This window comes from Elgaria multicarinata, chromosome 18 (genome assembly GCF_023053635.1).
Source record: "Elgaria multicarinata webbii isolate HBS135686 ecotype San Diego chromosome 18, rElgMul1.1.pri, whole genome shotgun sequence".
Classification (NCBI taxonomy): Eukaryota; Metazoa; Chordata; class Lepidosauria; order Squamata; family Anguidae; genus Elgaria; species Elgaria multicarinata.
In genome coordinates this window covers 17,251,252-17,265,723 of record NC_086188.1, presented here as the reverse complement: position 1 = coordinate 17,265,723, position 14,472 = coordinate 17,251,252, and the positions used below count along the sequence as shown (strand labels likewise).

General features: G+C 43.4%; 1 protein-coding gene and 1 non-coding gene across 5 annotated transcripts in view; both read left to right on the top strand.

Annotated features, from left to right (window-relative positions):
• Window positions 1-141, top strand: LOC134410915 (U4 spliceosomal RNA). Its single transcript, XR_010026302.1, has one exon. It is a non-coding gene; the product is annotated as a U4 spliceosomal RNA (small nuclear RNA).
• Window positions 142-1,308: 1,167 nt separating this feature from the next.
• PXN (paxillin) overlaps window positions 1,309-14,472 on the top strand; it is a 72,322-nt gene continuing 59,158 nt past the window's right edge. For 3 of the 4 annotated variants that reach the window (XM_063144230.1, XM_063144229.1, XM_063144228.1), the window contains exon 1: window positions 1,309-1,396. In XM_063144230.1, coding sequence (XP_063000300.1) covers window positions 1,384-1,396 — 13 coding nt within the window. In that variant the 5' untranslated portion in view covers window positions 1,309-1,383. The remainder of the gene's footprint in view (window positions 1,397-14,472) is intronic. The other variant, XM_063144231.1, reaches the window with a different exon arrangement.

Here is a 14,472-nt window from a genome sequence, read left to right as displayed (position 1 = left end):
AGCTTTGCGCAGTGGCAGTATCGTAGCCAATGAGGTTAATCCGAGGCGCGATTATTGCTAATTGAAAACTTTTCCCAATACCCCGCCATGACGACTTGAAATATAGTCGGCAATGGCAATTTTTGACAGTCTCTACGGAGACTGATAACTTCGGTTAAAAGAAAGATAACGATTTCTACTGTATTATTTCTTTCCTAAACAAAATTGGTTCGTTTTTAAGGTACCAGTAGTGTTTGAACATGGCGAAGTTAGATCTCCAAAGTTATTAGTCTAGCTCCTTCCTATCTTTCCTGTCTTATCTCACTGTTGCCCCCGCTCCTCTGATGCCATGTTTCTTACCTGCCCAAGGGTCTCTACTTCCCTTGCTCGGCTTCGTTCGCAGTTTTTAAAGCCCAGCTAAAAACTTTTCTTTTTTCTAAAGCCTTTAAAACTAGATTTTGATCTTACTTTTATACTGTTAGTTTTACCCTACCCTGTGCCTGTTTGATGCATTCTCTTCCCCTTCTTATTGTTTTATTATGATTTTATTAGAATATAAGTCTATGCGGCAGGGTTTTGCTATTTTATTGTTTTACTCTGTACAGCACCATGTACACTAATGGTGCTATATAAATAAATAATAATAATAATTAGCTGTAAAATTCATACTGGGTTCCTGCCTACCTCCAGCACGTTTTTCCTGTTGTCTCGCTTTGGGTAAAAATCCAACGTTAGCCCTACTTAAGAGTAAACAACACTGAAATAAATGGGACTTAAGTTAGTCATCACGAACTCCCTTAAGCCCCATTTATTTCCACAGGTCTAGCGTAGGCATGTTGCGTTTTGCCTTTTGGGGAAGTTTCGAGATGGTTTGCACCCTCCTCGGGGCGGAGACCTCTCCCCGTTCTTCGTAACCGCAGCAAGCAGCCGCAACGCGGAGCAATTCCCGAACGCACCTGCAGAGGGAGAGAGCCGTGCATTTCAGCCGGTTCCATTATTTTTCCAAGGGGGGGCGAAAGAGGAAGAGATCCGCTTGGACCCCGAGTCTCCGCCTCTTTCTTTTTTTCCTTCTTCTCTTCCCCCCCCCGCTCCTCCCTCGGGAGAACTTCGGTCTTTCCCCGCCGCTGGGGACGCTCTCGGCCTTGCATATCCCAGGGATGGCCGCTAGGGGGCGATGGCGCTTCGGCGCGTGTTCGGGATGGGTAGGGGGGGAGTTCGTGCGCGCGCGCCCGCCGGAGCTCGCGACCGCGGCGGGCCTCCCTGGGCCAGGTTGGAGAAGGAGGGGGGAGGGGGCGTCGTCTGTGAGCGCGCCTGCGCGTGCGCGTGGGGCGGAGGAGCTGAGGGGAAAGTTGCGGTGGCTCCAGTCAAGCGGTGGCCGCCGGAGCGGGGAGTGGCGACGGCAACATGGACGACCTGGGTGAGCCAAGAGCGGCCGAGGAGAGGGGAAGGGGCGACTCTCGCCCCCCTCCGCCCCCTCCTCTAAACTCGACCTTTCTTTCCCCTCATAACTCTGCCCGCCTTTACTTTTCTTTTTATGGGGGGGGGGCCCCCTCATGACCCCCCTCATGTTATGCCCTCCCCTCTTTCCTCCAAGTTGAGCCTTTTTGCCTCTTTTCTCTTGACTCACACGCCCCCCTCCCCAATTAAATCCAAATCTGGATTCAGCTCCCCCTCCTCTTCACCTGCCCTGTTCCTCTCCCCCCCCCACAAAAAGCCCCTCAGCCAGTCCTAAATCCATGCCCCCCTCCCCCATGTTGCTTTATTTCCTTTAGTGTTAGTCCCGCCCCACCCCACCCCAAATCTCCCCTAACTTAGCTGGTCTTCATGTTGCCTTCTTAACTTTCAGTGTTTTAGATTTATCTATACTTGTTTTATGGCTTTTAATTCTGCGCTGCCCAGAGAGCTTCGGCTGATGGGCAGTATAAAAATGCAATAAATGAATCTCCAGTGTGTCTCCTCCAAATCCCCAGCGCCCCATCCACCCTCCCTGCCCCCCAAATCCCATGTTTCGACTTCAACTTGCCTCTTTTTCTTCTTCTTTCCCATTGTGTTCCCTTAACTTTTCTCTTTGGGTCTGTATCCCAGTTTCTCCTACTTAACCGCCCCCCCCCCCAAAGCCTTCCCCAACTTTGTGCTGTGCCAGTGTGTTCGACTACAGTTCCCATCACCTCCACTCTGCATGGCCATTGACACGAGGTTGGGCAAAGCTGCTGTATCTAGGCTGTGTCTTTTTTGATTTCTAACCAGGCACACGCTACTCCAGTCTTCTCTGGAGTTCCCTCAAGTCAACCTCCTTTGAGAGATTTGGCTAAAGAGTTCAACGCAAGTGTGTTTTTAAGTACATTCAGATAAATTTTTGCATTTCTGGGTTTTATAGCCTCAGGTAGCCTTGTTGGTCCGTTAGGAGAGAAAAAAATTCAAAGGCACCAGCAGCGTAATATGCCAGCCAGAATGTCATGCAAAGTAGTGAGCAAACTTTCGAATTCCCCCAGGATTTAAATATTATGATTTTCCCTTAACATCTGCCATAGAAGACTTTTGGGCAAGGTGAACACTTTGCATGCTTCTTTGTGTGACCTTTTCAGTTAGTCCTAATAAAGGTATCAGCCTTCTGATGCTTTAGGATTAGAGTTGGTATAACGTTTCTATAAAAGGCAAATAAAACGTACCTCCCTCTTTGGGTATTAAGGCTGCAATCCTAAACACGCTTACTACAATGTGAGTAAGTGTTGTTGAACTCAGTGGGGCGTAATTCTGGTGAAACGTGTTTAAGATTGTCGTGTTGCACTGCTACTCAATTCAAGCGATACAGTTTTTGTTTAGCAAACCTGTGTGTTATCTGCTAGCAGGATCCTTTTCAAGTTGAATATTTTTCTTCATTTTGTTGTTCTGGGTATTTTTGATATGCACATGCTTTTCCTTTTCCCTTTCTTGGTATGCCTCATGCTACATTTTTAGAGATGTGTGTGTCTTTTTTCTGTACAAAAAACTGCAATAAATAAAAGGTTGGGGTTTTAAAGGTAAACATTCTGTCTCCTAGTTTCCTTGCTTTACCATTAGGCTATCTGCCTTTTTCTTTTGCCCCTTTCCTGCTCTAGATTCACAGTTCACCTGGATGCTTGCCTGCTTATTCACCCTTTTCTAGACTGTATGGCTCTAGATTAATCCCCATTCTCTTCAATCTACTTCAACTTCCTTTGTTTGTGAATGATTCCTTTGCTAGCTATATCTCAGGCTACAATCCTATACCCACTTACCTGACAACAAGTCCCATTGAACTCAGTGGGAGTTATACTTCTGAATCGACATGTATAGGATTGCACTGTTAATGACCTCATTAGTATGGCCACCTCTCCTGCTCCCAAACATAAACGTGGTATACATGCAGTCTTTTTATACGATGTGCTTAAATTCTGTGTGTGTGTGTATTTGTGTATTTTTCCCATATATTTCTCATTTTCCCCATATATTTCTCATTCTGCTAATTATGGGGAGGGACAAAGAGTTATCAAGGGCACTGTAGGCCTGGGTCTTGGAAACCCTATACATTTTCTTGCAGTCTCTACACTGTTTGTGGCTTTTATGTATCTCAGTTTGCTCTTCCCCATTTGATTTGTTGGCTGAATTAGGTGTGCATTTAATTATAGCTACATCCTTCTGTATCCTATATGCTTAGAATCTCATGTAAATCCTCACCTTATGCAAATCCTTCCTTACCTAATAATCCTCTTGGTGTTAGGGTATCTTTTTCAGAACACAACTAAAAAAAATGAGCATTCCACCTTTCTGATAATACTCCACTTATGGATACTCCCTTTCTCTGCTATAAAAATTATTTCCTTATTGAGCATTCCTCCCATACCTGTCCCAGCTTTGTAGCCATAGGCGAGAAGAAATTGAATGAAGGTGAGTGAATGGAATTCCATGTAGGTTAATGAGTGGGCTGGTGGAGCAGGGGACGGAATACTCCATTCTTTCTCTGTGCCCAGCACAGAAATACAGTGGGCTGCTTCAGGAAGGCAGGGCTCTCCGTCTTTCTTCTGCCAGCTAGCACTGCCCCATCTAGTAAACATTTTTTGCAGGCTAGTAGCTTTTGTGGTTTTACTTACAAGGCTAACCTATCCTACACACACACACACACACCGATCTTCTTGATGCTATGTGCGTTATGCTGTTGCTTATCCAATCTCCCCACAAGCCTATCAACTTAGCATTCACTGTCATATAATCTCCAAACATCTGCCACTCTTACCTGACAAATCACACCTGCTTCCAACTTTCCTCATTGTTTGGAAATTGGCCTGCGCTTGTGTCAGTTATGAGTCCTCCTTACTTTATAGCCTGGTGACTTTAACTTTTTGAGCACACGCCAGATGTATTGCCCTCTGCCCTAAATTGATTAAAATTGTGTTCTTAAGCAGTGCAACTGTGGTGTAGAATTCACAGAACTCAATCAGATATTTAAGTAGTGTGTCTTCCATGCTAATGTCTCTTCACTTCTTTCTGTTGGAGAACGGCGTGAATGTGAATATTCTGAGGTAGATAGGGACGCTCACTTGAGATATTTAATCTTCTGAAATAGTCTTATCTATAATAATATTCACCCTCGGATTTGAAACTGATTTACCATCCTATCCAGCTCACCTTTCCACTCATATTCTGCCTGAAGCCTTTTGCATCAGTTCTGTAACTCCATTTATACTATTAGACTTCTAGGCATATATACACTGCCTTCTCTTGGCATTGATATTAACAAGACCTGGCTTCTATTTTTAGTCTTGGCTTGTAATTTTTGCTTGTGTAAAAAGATCTTGAAGGTGAAACCGTCCATCTGATTTTACAACCACTGTAACTAAAGTACAGCCATGTTGTTGTTCAAAGCTCCTGCTGTAGTTTTTCCCTGTATATGGACTCCCAAGTGCCTTCACAAGGCATCTATAACTCTTTCACATTTGTACAAGAGTAGAAAGAACACTTGAGTGAAGGGACCTAGAAAGGATCTGCTTCCTACAACTATAAGAGAGAGAACCTGTATTACAAATAACCCTAAATCCATTTATGGCATTTCCATCGTTCTTCTAATAGCAACCAAATGTTCTGTTCAGATGTGCTCCAGGAAAGACCATTTTATTACTAGACTTAGAGTATTAAATTACTGTGCTAATTTAAAGTCAGGAATAACACCTACAGAAGAGGAAGTCTAAACTGAGCCTGTAATAAATTGATCCAGACATTGACTGGGATGACATGCCTTGGGTGCCATGTTACATATATACCCCCGCTTGGCGGTTGGCATGTTGTGCGAACCTGGAGAATGTGGGTTGTTAACCCTCGCATAACCCATGCTCTCCGGGTTCACACAACATGGCAGCCCCCGAATGGGGGTCACATATTCAGAATATGTATGCGCCCTGCATGTGCCACAGCCTTGTGTTGTGTCATGTCAACAGCCCCATTTTGTCCATCAGCCGATGGCTACCTGAAGCTAAGCTCTGCCCTACTGAGTTGGACTCGATGGCCTTATAGGCCCCTTCCAACACTACTATTCTATGATTCTGTGAGTTGTGTTTCCCTCAGGGAGGAGCTAGCTTGAATAAAAATGGCTGAGGATCATGGTTATCTTGTAAAAGATTGTGCATGAAGAAAAGTTCTTATTGGAATGAGAACATCAGTGATTTCTGTCACGTGCATAAGAACATAAGAAGTACCCTGCTGGATCAGACCAAGGGTCCATCTAGCCCAGCACTCTGTTTGCACAGTGGCCAACCAGCCATTGGCCAGGGATGAATAAGCAGGACATGGTGCAACAGCACTCTCCCGCCCATGTTCCCCAGCAACTGGTGCGCACAAGCTTATTGCCTCGAATACTGGAAATAGCACACAACCATCTGGGCTAGTAGCCATTGATAGCCTTTGCCTCCAGGAACTTATCCAACCCCCTTTTAAAGCCATCCAGATTGGTGGCCATCACTACATCTTGTGGTAATAAGGTCTGTAATTAAACTATGTGCTGCGTGAAGAAGTACTTCCTTTTATTTGTCCTGGGTCTGCCACCAATCAGTTTCATGGGATGATCCTGGGTTCTAGTATTTTGAGAGAGGGCGAAAAATGTCTCCCTATCCACATTCTCCATACCATGCATAATTTTGTACACCTCTGTCATGTCTCCCCTCAGCCTCCTCTTCTCCAAGCTAAACAATCCCAGTTGATGTAACCTTCCCTCATAGGGGAGATGCCCCAGCCCCTTAATCATTTTAGTTGCCCATTTCTGCACTTCTGCATCTCCTTACCAAAAATTCTTGGGTATGTTTTAGAATATGTGGTTCTCTCTGAAGAGTCCTTGGGCTCTGATTTGAGGTTTGAAATATTTTCCCAATTATTGTATTCTGTCTTTATGAACAGCTTTCTAGTTTCACTGAGGAGGGAGTTCTCTGGCTAAGCACACACAATCTGATGATGTTTTATGAAACAACCAGAGAGAATTTCCAGTATGCTCTAAGACCATGGGTATTGAAATATACAAGCTACAGCTGTTGCATTCCATAAATTCACTGAGGTATTTGTGACTCTGCCATCTGGTCAGATGGTGTACTGCTCTACCAGTGGCTTTTCTCCATGGAGGGATGCTTAATCTGGGCTTTCTCCTCTTTTGTCATGTGTATTGTTAACTTGACAGTTGATTTCCAGTTCTTTCAGGTTGTATTAGAAGGCTTGCATGTTGGGGTGAATGAGATTACTGGTTCTAAAAATCAAAACACAGGAATGGTTGTGAAATTGTTCTCTTTCCTGCTGTTCTTTACACAGTGTGACTAAGGAAGCAATCCTATAGCCGCTAGACAGTATCAGTGGGGCGGGGGCATAGGATACTTTGGATTCCTGGATCCGAGGTCGGAGACAGCACTTCAAGGTCGGACCCGAGAATCTGCACTCTGCCCCCCTGACCTCTTGCAGATGGTGCAGAAAGAACTGTGCCAGCAGACCCTCTGAAGTGAAGAACATGACCTCAGAGAGGTGGTAAAGGGGGTGTTCTGAGGGAGGGGAGGGATAGAGACTGGAGAGGCCAGGATACAAGTGATCCTGAGGTCTCTCTAGCCTCCGCCTGTCTCCCTCCAGAACATCCCAGCTAGATGGATAAACCCTGTCGAGTGAAAATGCAGAAAATATTATGTATTTTCCAGTGTAGGTTGTTGTTGAACCATGGATTATCAAGTTGCCTGAATGCAGCACATTTCCCAGGGTGGGTTATTGTGTTGTCTAAAAGCAGTGCTTTTTCCACAGGGTGTTATCATGTTGTCCGAGCGCAGCGTGTTTTCTGCAGGGTTGCTTGATAACCATACAGTGTGGCTTGTTAACCATTCTGTTGGTAACCCAGCAATAAGCCATGGGTTCTCAAGGTGGCTTGTTCGAGAAAAATAAACCACACTGCATAGTTAACAAGTGAAGCTGCAGAAAATGCTCTGCATTTTGACAAATTGTGTGAACCCAGTCAGTGTTCTTATGCGGAATCTGTTAATTTCAGCTGGGCTTGAGCAGAAGATCTTTCCAGTGGAAAGGGATGTGGGTTGACACATGCAGGTGTGTTGTGATTTGGATAAAACATTGGTATTTTTCTTTGCCTTTGAAGAAATATATCTAATACCCTGAATCTTGATTTTTCTCTTGATGCATTTCTCTCACTCTTTCAATTATTAAAAAGATAGCCACACTGGTCCATGAGTAAAAAAATTAAAATCGGGGGGAGGAGGGGTAATCCAAAATCCTCAGTTAGGCAATATCTTTATTCGGGCTAACCAAAATGCCACAAAAGATGCTTCAATCTTTTAACTCTTAATCAGGCTAGGTAGTATACGAGGTAGAGGATGAGGGAAGAAACAGAAAAGTTCAGATATTAGCTAGATCTTGTGGCCATGAGGACTAAGTTTAGACTCAGTTTTAAAATGGTGATTACAGATGGTGTGAGCATTGGTAGGAATTGCTAGTATCAGATAACACTTAGCATTCTGGGATAAAGAAATAATGGCTTATTCCTGAAAACATGAAGTGCAACTATAACTTAGCTGTGTCTGTTTCTCTGGTTTGAAGCACACAGGTTCCTGAGAGGGTAGAGGGCAGAAATAAAGAGGAACATGAGCAGTCTTAGCAAAGCTAGAGAATAATTTTAGGTGATGCACTAGTTGAAAAAGTCAGTTGAAGCCAAATTGTGTAGAATTATTTTAGTTCTGCCTTCCAGGTGTTTTGGACTTCAACTCCCATCAGCCCCAGCCAGCATGGCCAATGGACAGGAATGCTGGGTGTTGTACTCCAAAACATCCAGGTTGGGGAGACTGATCTAGGGATTGGAGGATATGGAAACCTAGGAATGTAAAGTCCCTCTTCAGGTGGAAGAAAATCATCTTCTTTTGCTGGTAGATTTTGCCATGAATGGCTAAATATGGTGTTCTCCAGGGCATGCAGAAAACAAAGATAGTTGTACTGGTCAATGAGAAAATAACATTTTAGCAACGTGATTAAGCTGCTGTAGAAGGGAGCGAGACCTTTGCCTGCTGACTTTAAGTGGAAGTCTGTTGGGTCTGAAGTAAAGAACATGTGTGTTATAACATTGGACAGTTTTCCCACCCAAAAAGGAGGTCTGGCTCTGCCAGTGAAAGCATTCTGCTTGTCTGTTTCCTTTTGAGAGAGGGTTTTGTCTGTATGGGCTTGATTATTGTAGATGCACTTCAGTCTTTGAGTGTTGGTCTAGTATTGGACTTACTGGACTGCTGTCGAAATGTCTCCTTGTGAGCTACAACCAGGGCGCGAGTATAGTTGATCTTTTTGCTTGCTGAGGTTCCTGAGAACGTTACTCCCGCTTGGGTATGCGTGCAAATTGTAAAAAGGGGCGATAACCCTACCATAATGAGGAATGATTCTCCCTTTCCCCCCTGCCTCCTTAAGTGTTTCAGTTCCGTGTTTCAGTTCCATCGTAAAACAGGGGTGCTATTGTCTTGTACGACTTGGACAGAGTCCTGTGCCTCAAGCAGTGTGTGATGCAAAGGCCTTCTCTCCCCACCCCCCCACCTCGCTGTTGCATTTCCATGGAAAATCTGGACTTCGCAGATACTTTAACTCCTTTGTGCCTCACTAGGAGAGGTTAAGATATGCAAGTGTCTGCTCTCCTTGGTGCAATGGATAAAAATAAATAAATATTTTTTATAAAGGAAAAAAAGACTTTGCTCTCTTTCTCCCTGCCTTTCCATCGTTCTTATGCTTACGTACCAGAGAGCATTTCAATTAACCAAAACATACAAAATGCAACAGTATAAACAAAATCAATAAATACGCATTAGCTAAACTACTAAACAAAAATTAAACTAATTCACAACCAATCAATTAAAATAACCACATCCCACCTTATCTTTTTGAGGTTTCGTGTCCCATTTATCTGTTCTTCCTGTCTTTTTCTTTCTTTCTTTGGAGTAGTATGGGGCCCTATTTCAGGGGACAGGGCAAATTAAAAACAAAGTACAGACTTCACAAATTTAGGGAAAGCAGGAGCCATCCCATCTTCCTAAGAACTCTTTTCGTCCTTCCAGAATCTGACATCCCTTTCATTCAGTTTTCTCTGCTCATTTCTAAAGCAACACGTGGTTCATGAGTTTGTTCTAAGGGCTAACATTCATCCAGCATCCTTGGAATTTGGGATGTGCAGCAGTGTCTCTGCAGCTTTCCTGAATTCTGATGGCTTGCAAGGCCTGAAGACTGGTGCTACGTTTGGGTGTCAGAAGCCATTGTGGTGGAGGCAGGGCAGGGTACGGTGCCTGGTGCACATGTAGCTCTTAAGGTAATGTGAAGGCTCTTCACCCCACCTTCTGTATGGCTACATAATTCAGCCTGCTGCCAGTTGCAGGCAGTGACACCATAATCCCTGAAGACATGATTAATGGGCACATAACCAAGAGGGTAGAGGGTAGGGTTATTTACACAGTCAAGACTCAGAGTGGTTATCTTTCAGTTATTATCCTGAGATAATAGCCACAGTTTACACAATAATGAATGCCTAAATAATTCAAGATGTATCTTTATGTACATGTCTGCCCCATTTATGTACAGCTCAGGTGGTGTGGGTCTCCTCCACACACAAAGGTGTGTGCTTCATTGCTTTAAGCACTTGTCTCCCTAGGCTGGCTTATTATTGGAGATGGGCTGGGAGAAAAGTGGGAGACGATTTAGCTTTTCTCACCAGCCCACATCTTTCTGTGTAAAAAAACCAGTAATATAAAAATTGACACACACACACACACACACCCCCTCTAAATGTGATCAGGGCAGACACATGCGTAAATACACATGGCTGTCCTGTCACATCTGGTTTGGCTCTACGCCATCACCCTTTGCTGATTGTTTGGCCCTTTTCGGGTCACTGGATTTTCCTCAGGGAACATGAATTCTACCCGCTAGAGATGCTAACTCATATTATTGTTTACCTAGGATCCCAGAATGAAGGTGAAGTGAGTTGAGAGTCCCAGTTCTTGTGAGAGCTGGTGGGCTTTCTGATCACTTCAACCTCAAATTTGCTCTTTTAATTTGTAAACAAATCAGAAGTGACTTCAGGTTATTGCAGCATAGTAACTGATTGTGTAAATATAGCCGTGAGTCAGCTGCTTCTGCTATAGAAGGCAAGGTTTGGTGTTTTTTTTAAAAAATGAAGGATTTCAGGAGACAAATAGTGTGGTGCTACCAGTCCTAAGTAAGCTAGGAAATAGCAGTTGTGTCTGGAATGAACAAATAGCACCATTATTATTATTATTATTTATTTATATAGCGTCATCAATGTACATGGTGCTGTACAGAGTAAAACAATAAAATAGCAAAACCCTGCCGCATAGGCTTACATTCTGATAAAATCATAATAAAACAATAGGAAGGGGAAGAGAATGCACCAAACAGGCACAGGGTAGAGTAAAACTAACAGTATAAAAGTCAGAACAAAATCAAGTTTTAAAAGCTTTAGGAAAAAGAAAAGTTTTTAGCTGAGCTTTAAAAGCTGCGATTGAACTTGTAGTTCTCAAATGTTCTGGAAGAGCGTTCCAGGCGTAAGGGGCAGCGGAAGAAAATGGACGAAGCCGAACAAGGGAAGTAGAGACCCTTGGGCAGGTGAGAAACAGGGCACCAATGAGAGTGTCTGTTCAGAAACAAACTTGTGTCCCGTTAAGAACCTCAAGTTAGCGTTCCCAAGTTCTCTTTCATCCAAAGAAAGTTCCATCCGATTATTCTAAACAAGGTTTAACTTGAGCCAGATCTCATCAGGACTCAGCCTTGTAATGTACTTTAAATGCTAAGCTTTGAAACGTATGCAGCCAGCAGCTATGCAAATGTGCAGTTTTCAAACGCAAGAGTGGCTCCTATGCGTTTGGCTACAAAAAGGGCTTTGCAGTTCAAAGTTGGGGCTACCTCTCATTTTAGAAATGAACCACTGACTGAGCCTACCTTTTCACTGTGTGCAGGAAGTCTCTTTTCAGCTTTGGTTGGCAAATAGTTTTATGGGAAGGTTACAGTGAGGAGGATATGGAGTGGAGGTTCAGCCCCAAGGTAGTTTGCAAGAAAGTCTGTTTGCCACAGCCTCTGTTCTTCACCACCACCTCTACTAACTCCATGTTTGCAACTGGGGGTCCAGTTGATTTCATTGGCAGGCTGGATTTGGCCCTGGGGCGCCTCTATGCTCATCCCCACTATATGGGTTACCTGGCTCTCTGCCTTTGCGAAACTGTCGCTCTTCCTAGTAGCCGTAAGGCGTTCTGGCAGTTCAAAAGTTGCTCTGCAGAAAGTAGTAGGGGGAAGGGAAGAAATACCATCTCTTTGATATCATACCAGCTCTTATCAGCCTCCAGCTCTGTGCACATGTGGGTGAGAGATATACTAAGACAAATGGTATCTTTTCACTCCTGCAGTAAAACTTGAAAAATTCTAGTCCATCTGTCAAACTGAGGGCAGAGTTGTTGTTCTGCAATTGGATCATTTTAATCCAAGAGTTGAGCCTGTTCTTTGGCAGTCGCATCCCTTTGCACAGGTCTTTTTTTAGGATACATATATCAGTAGTGTAGCTAGAGTGGGTTGATTTAGGCTCCAGGACCACAGCTCAGTGAGAGAGAGAGCATGCTTTGCATACAAATCCCCAGCATCTGTGGGTAAGGTTAGGAAAGACTCCTGTCTGAAATCCTGTTGAAGTGCTACCATTCAGTATAGACAGAACTGAGCTAGATTTACTAATAGTCTGCATTATTATTATTATTATTATTATTACCGTATTTCTTCAATTCTAAGACACGCTTTCCCCCCATATAAACATCTCTAAAAACGGGGTGCGTCTTAGAATTGCAGGTGTGTCTTAGGTTTTTTTTCTGTTGGTGATATTGAAATTAGTGTGCATCTTATAATCAAAGAAATACAGTATTATTATTATTATTATTATTATTATTATTATTATTATTTATTACATTTATATTTCACCCCATAGCCGAAGCTCTCTGGACGGTTTACAAAAGAGGCAGCTTCCTTTATATCAATCCTGGCTACAACCTAGACAAAGGCACAAAATGAAGATATCGACACTGGCAATTATTTACAAATACCAACTTCAAAATATAACATGACTTCAGTGTTTTCTTTTCAGTATAGAATGGTTAAGTATGTTTTCAAGATGGTAGGTGAGAAGCCAGATGTGAGCTTGCTGAGAGGCAAGGTGGTGAGAGGAGTAGCAGGCCAGGCAGCGTTGCAATGTTGCAGGTTATTATTAACCTTGTGCCTATAGATTAACACAGTAAGGGCCTGTCAGACAACATGTTAACATGTCAGACAACATGTTAAGCCATGGTTAGGCCACTAACCCTTTTGCAGCAAGTGGTTAGTGGGCGTGTTTAAAACGTGGTTATGTAGCCACTGTGGTTAGGAATGGTTCACACATCATGCTAAGCCGTATGTTTAGCTCAAGATGCTTAACCACCATAGCTTAGCGTGTTGTCTGAACAGGCTGTTTAGCATATTCAGGTGTAGGGAAGAGAACATTGTAGAAATATGATGTTGGACAGCAACTACCAGCAGTTGGATTTTGTTTGTTTTTTACAATAGCTTTTAAGCAGGCGCAGTCTATCTGAGCAATGGGGAGTGGTAATTTCAACAATATAACTTAAAACATTCACCGCCATTATTAACCTGCCCTGCTACTGGCTGTTGAAGTGGAGCAGTCGTGCAGAGGAACCTACCCTGAATGTAGAAATAACTAGTTATGGCATTGGATTCTCTGGATGTTGGCTCCATACTTGTGTGCTCAATCAGAAGTGGGACAGAGAAGGCTGCTTGACCAGCCAAGTGCTTTCGCAACCTTGGACTGCTGCACAGGCCGCATTGCTCATGTTAATTCACAACTTGCATCACCTGCAACGGGAGACAAGTGAGTTGCACACCCGTGAAAGTTTTGAAACAAGTCTTGAAGGACCAACCCCACATTCAGTTATGGCAATTTTGGTCGTTGGATAGGATGTTTGGGTCTGTGAGGTACTTCTTAGGAATGCCTGCATTTTAAACCGTGATTCCTCATTTATGTTATTTATAATACCTCTGTCCTGCTTAAAATAATATCTCTAAGCAATTCACACTGAACTGCATATATAATGTAAAAATAATCACTGTAAAGCATTGCAGCAAGAACAGTAAAACAATGGCTTTGCATTTCTTCTGCAAGTAAACCTTAAAGGGCTTTGCCTTGATTCCTACAGCACAGCTCCAGTGGAATGGTATGCGCAACTTGTGCATGGTACAAATAGCGCTGGAAAGCTGTATGAAGTATGTGGGTGGAGGTGGAGGAAAGGAGCTGGGGTGGTGCAGAGAGGAAGTTTTATGTAATTCTTGGCTGCCTTTCTGGTAATTGTTTTAATCAAATGGAATGCAGCATAGTCCAGTGCTTGCTTGGCAGAAACAGCCATGTTTTCCTCCCTCCCCTTTTAGATGTTTGATCTGGGTAAGCTCTCAGCTGCTCTCCAAGAGATGGAACTTGAATGTGTTTCTTAGGGAAGGGAGTAGATACTGAAGAGGGCTAGGCAGTAATGAAAGAAGGAAAGCTATTATATACTGAAGAGATAGAGAGAACCAGGGTGGTGTAGTGGTTAAAAGCATGAGGCAAAGATAGGGGAGATACGGGTTCAAATCACTACTCAGGTGTAAAGCTGACTGGGTGACCTTGGACAGTCATTCTCATAGCCTAACCCATCTCACAGGAGGTGATCCATGTATCCAGAGCCCCCTGGATGAAAGGTGGGATACAAATATGATAAATGAAGGATCCTGTGTAATATCTTGATGATTTCCATTTTTCATTAGTGAAATTAGCAAGCTGCTAGCTCTCAAGGTTGTGGAGAAACTTGATAACGAGGAGGCAATGTTTAGAAAACGTTTCACTACTCAAGGGCAGACACATTGGCTGAGTTAAGATGCCTTGATAAACAGTTTATTGTGATGGGA